This window comes from Centroberyx affinis, unplaced genomic scaffold (assembly GCF_046629955.1).
Source record: "Centroberyx affinis isolate AG114_WGS23_722 - 3 ecotype Tasmania unplaced genomic scaffold, CSIRO-AGI_Caff_v1 ptg001037l_1, whole genome shotgun sequence".
Lineage (NCBI taxonomy): Eukaryota > Metazoa > Chordata > Actinopteri > Beryciformes > Berycidae > Centroberyx > Centroberyx affinis.
This window is the reverse complement of record NW_027279594.1, coordinates 63,433-67,283: the sequence shown is the minus strand read 5'-3', so window position 1 is coordinate 67,283 and position 3,851 is coordinate 63,433. Positions and strand designations below refer to the sequence as shown.

The 3,851-nt window shown below is 40.4% G+C and overlaps 1 protein-coding gene across 1 annotated transcript; it reads left to right on the top strand.

Annotated features, from left to right (window-relative positions):
* The first annotated feature begins 575 nt into the window (after positions 1–575).
* LOC139647048 (eukaryotic translation initiation factor 5A-2-like) lies at positions 576–2,957 on the top strand. Its single transcript, XM_071522867.1, has 4 exons — positions 576–740; positions 897–1,001; positions 1,724–1,825; positions 2,907–2,957. Exons 1-4 carry the CDS (start codon positions 576–578, stop codon positions 2,955–2,957), a joined length of 423 nt encoding a protein of 140 aa, XP_071378968.1.
* The last annotated feature ends 894 nt before the right edge of the window (positions 2,958–3,851 follow it).

The following is a 3,851-nucleotide window of genomic DNA, read 5'->3' as shown; positions in this document are numbered from 1 at the left end:
GGATCCACACCCACAACCCCTCCCCACCTTTGTCACCAAGAACCCCGGGGCATGTCCTCTTTTCCCTAACCCCCCTTATAAAAGCTCTTGTCTTACATGCAAACTGACATTCCCTTTTTGGTGCAAGGTAAGAGCAACTGCACCTTCTAACACACGATTTCTGCTCTACAGAAATATTTGCTGTTTTGTGGTGTAGTTGCAGACATCATAACCTAAATAAATTTGTTGAGAAAACTCAATGCAAATAAGCTAAACAGTAAGACAACGATTTCAGCTTGGAGTTAACTTGGCAGGGTGTTAAAGAAAACAGCAGCAGCATGTTGGGGGAAAATATTTACAGTAACTCAGCTTATTAGTAACAAAACTAGCATACTAACTATCGAGGCAGGTATTAGTACCCCAGCTTGGACAAATTGATTTTTTTTTTCATTAAAATGTATCAGTTCTTGAATCCTGAAAATATAGGCTCCCACTAGTAGAAGCAGTGTTTATTAATAATGTTCCTGGCTGCTACAGTTACACTTGTGCTTTTGTGTCCATTAGTGTGTCATTTTAGAGCAGCCTGTGACCAAACCATGGAGGAAGATTGGCTTAACACTGAATCCATCAGTGGATCTTCGGACCCCATACTCATGCAGTGCTCTGCCCTGAAAAAGAACGGCCATGTCATGCTGAAGGGACGTCCCTGCAAGATCATTGAGATGTCTACCTCAAAGACCGGCAAGCATGGACATGCCAAGGTAACACCACCTCATTCTTGTTTTGGAAAGCAGAATTTAGGCTAATTTTCTGACTGCAGGCTTTTTCCATTGAACAAGTAACACCCAATGTTTGCTTGGCCTTGAGCCAAATTTCATTAGTAAATATGAGTGACACATCTTTTGCTGTTTTTGTAGGTTCATCTTGTTGGGCTTGACCTCATTACCGGGGAGACACATGAAGATATCTGCCCCTCCACCTGTAACATGGAAATCCCCGTAGTGCATCTCAGAAGCTACTATGTGAGAGACATGACTATCAGTGCAACAGTGCCTGGGCACTGAAAAAAGCCTGCTTTCCATTTCACAGCAAAACAGGACTAATTAGAGATCACCAATGTCACCCTTAAAGTCTCCCTTAAATCATTCATTATTTTGCAACAGATTTGCTAGCTGGCCTGCAGTTTTAGAGAAAGATAGGCCTGGCAATCCATGTACTGTCTGATCTGGAAAGGCAGTGTCTGCACAAAGGAGATTGAGTAAGGAAATAATGTCATGATTTTGTCATTGTGATGAGTGGTGACACATAAACAACTTGACAGTTTACAAACCAGTGGCACTATATTTTCAATCCTGCTTTGGATTTGACTGAAATACCTTAAACTAATGCAGAGAATGAGTAAATAGGAATAGTTGCCTGATTTCTGGCCTGGTGTGTTGCACATACTTAAGAGTTGAACTGTTTCACAGACAACATACAGGTTGTATAGGGGCCTGCTGTAGGACCAAATGGCTTGAAAGTTATGCTGCAATAAAAATAAGGGACACACACACACACACCATCAGTTATGGGCTAAGAGGCCCAAATGCAAGCATAATGCGTGAGTGTGATTTATCTGTATTATAATTGCTCAAGCTCACTACATACACTACACACGCAGGTGGAGAATAAAACAAATTTATTGGTGAGCGCTTTGCTGCCACAGTTTTTCTCTGCATTCGTTTGTGTCTGTTTGTACTTTTAGGTGAACTGTGTGGAGGATGGCTTGGTACACCTGACTGACGAGATGGAGGAGGAAAAACTAATCTTGCCACAGCGTGAAGGCCAGGCGGTTTTGGGAGGCCAGGCAAGGCAATTTTATTTATATAGCACCATTCAGACACAAGGCAATTCAAAGTGCTTTACAAAAGGCATAGAAATACATTGAAAATAGGACATTAAGATGACATTAAGATTGCATTTAAAGGACATTAAAAGCAAGAAGACAAAAGTACATTGAAATTGCAGTTAAAAGACAATAAAAACAAAAAACAGGCAAATAAATAGTTAAAGATTAAAAACACATTTAATTTATTGGAAGGCCACAGTAAACAGTAATGTTTTAAGCCCTGATTTAAATGAGCTGACAGTATTAGCAGACCTCAGGTATTCAGGTATTCAGGAAGCCTGTTCCACAGGTGGGGAGCATAGAAACTAAAAGCTGCTTCACCTTGCTTGGTTTTGATCCTCGGAATACTGAGTAGGCCTGTACCAGATGACCTGAGGGGTCTGGGTGCTTCATGACATACAAGTAGGTCAGAAATATATTTGGGCCCGAGACCATTTAGTGTTTTATAGACTAGTAGTAAGATTTTAAAGTCTATCCTTTGACATACGGGAAGCCAGTGCAGCGATTTGAGGACCGGTGCAATGTGCTCCATTTTCTTGGTGTTAGTGAGGACTCTGGCAGCAGCATTCTGTAGGAGCTGCAGAACATCGATTTCCTGGTGATTCTCTTAATCTACATGTATTTGTTACTTTTTGGATTTAGTCAAAACAAGTGGAAGAGAAAATTATGTTGTCAGGAAATTGAAAACTGTTTTGTTGTCTAGTTAAATTATGCAAAAGTATACTCATCCAAAAGGTTTTTTGGAGATGTTCATGTTTGCTTTGAAGCCTGCTGGAAGATGTGGTTATCTTTGGTTGGAATAAGAACTAAAATATCAAAATACCAAATAATAACATTAAAAAGTTTCAAATGATAGTTTATAGCTTTCCAAATTAAAACCTGGGACATTCAAAGCAGCTATTCAACAAAAAATGTACTGACAAATATGGGTCATAGCAATTGTGCTTTATTTCATGGTACAGACACAGAAAAGTCATAGAATTTGGTTAGCAAATATTGTCTGAACCCAGTCATTACCTGCACTCTCTTCCTCTTTTAGGTCACTGTGATTACTGTCATGGGTGAGAAGGCTATAGCCACTGTGATCTGACAGAAGATGTAAGGAGAATGAATAAAAATGAACATTAGAAGTAAGAGCATGTTTCGATTATTTTTAGTCTCTTGAAAACAAAACAAACATTTTATCACAAATGTATACCTGCTCAGTGCCAGTTACACTGAAAGAGTTTAAGTTATTTTGCTTAGCTGCCATGCTGCCCACAACAAAGGCAACAGCAGAGCAGTGTTATCACTCATACCTAAGCCCAGGACTTGGGTCTTGAGCTGCATTGTGAGAACTGACCTGGCCCGGGTCTGCATGTAACAAACGTAATTGTTTCTATCAAGACACTGGAGTAATTCACAGGGCGTTATTCTGTATTCCATTTCAAATTAATTTGTTTGCTTCTCATCATTCCCTTCCTGTTGTTCCCTTATTTGGTGTTGTGTCTAGACTACTTACATGTTACAATGAGTTATACATACAAATTGCTGTTGTCAATGTGACAGGGCTCCTATGGTCATGGAAACCAGATAGTTGAATTTTGGCACGGTACCCTCACAAATGAAAATGGAAGCATTTCTCTTGTAACTAACTGAACACAACTTTAGTAGGAATGTATCTTAATCCTAAAATCGACTTTGCTGGATAGTTCGACTCCTTTTTTCCCACGGCACAGCTGAGGGCAACACGGGGCAAATTCAGGTCAGGCAGTCAGACAGACAGACACCTGTCGCGTCCTGAGATGATGCGCTTCATCAGATGACCTCTAGAGGGCGTCTTTTACTGTGAGATGCAGTGTTTCTCATGCAGAGGCACAAAATAAAAAGTTGGTCAGTGTATAGAAATGGATCTAAATCGATTTCTGATGCGCCATGCGTCATGTCTGCCATGTGGAGATGTACAGACCAGCAGCATTGAACTCAATCCACAGAGTCTCCCGGT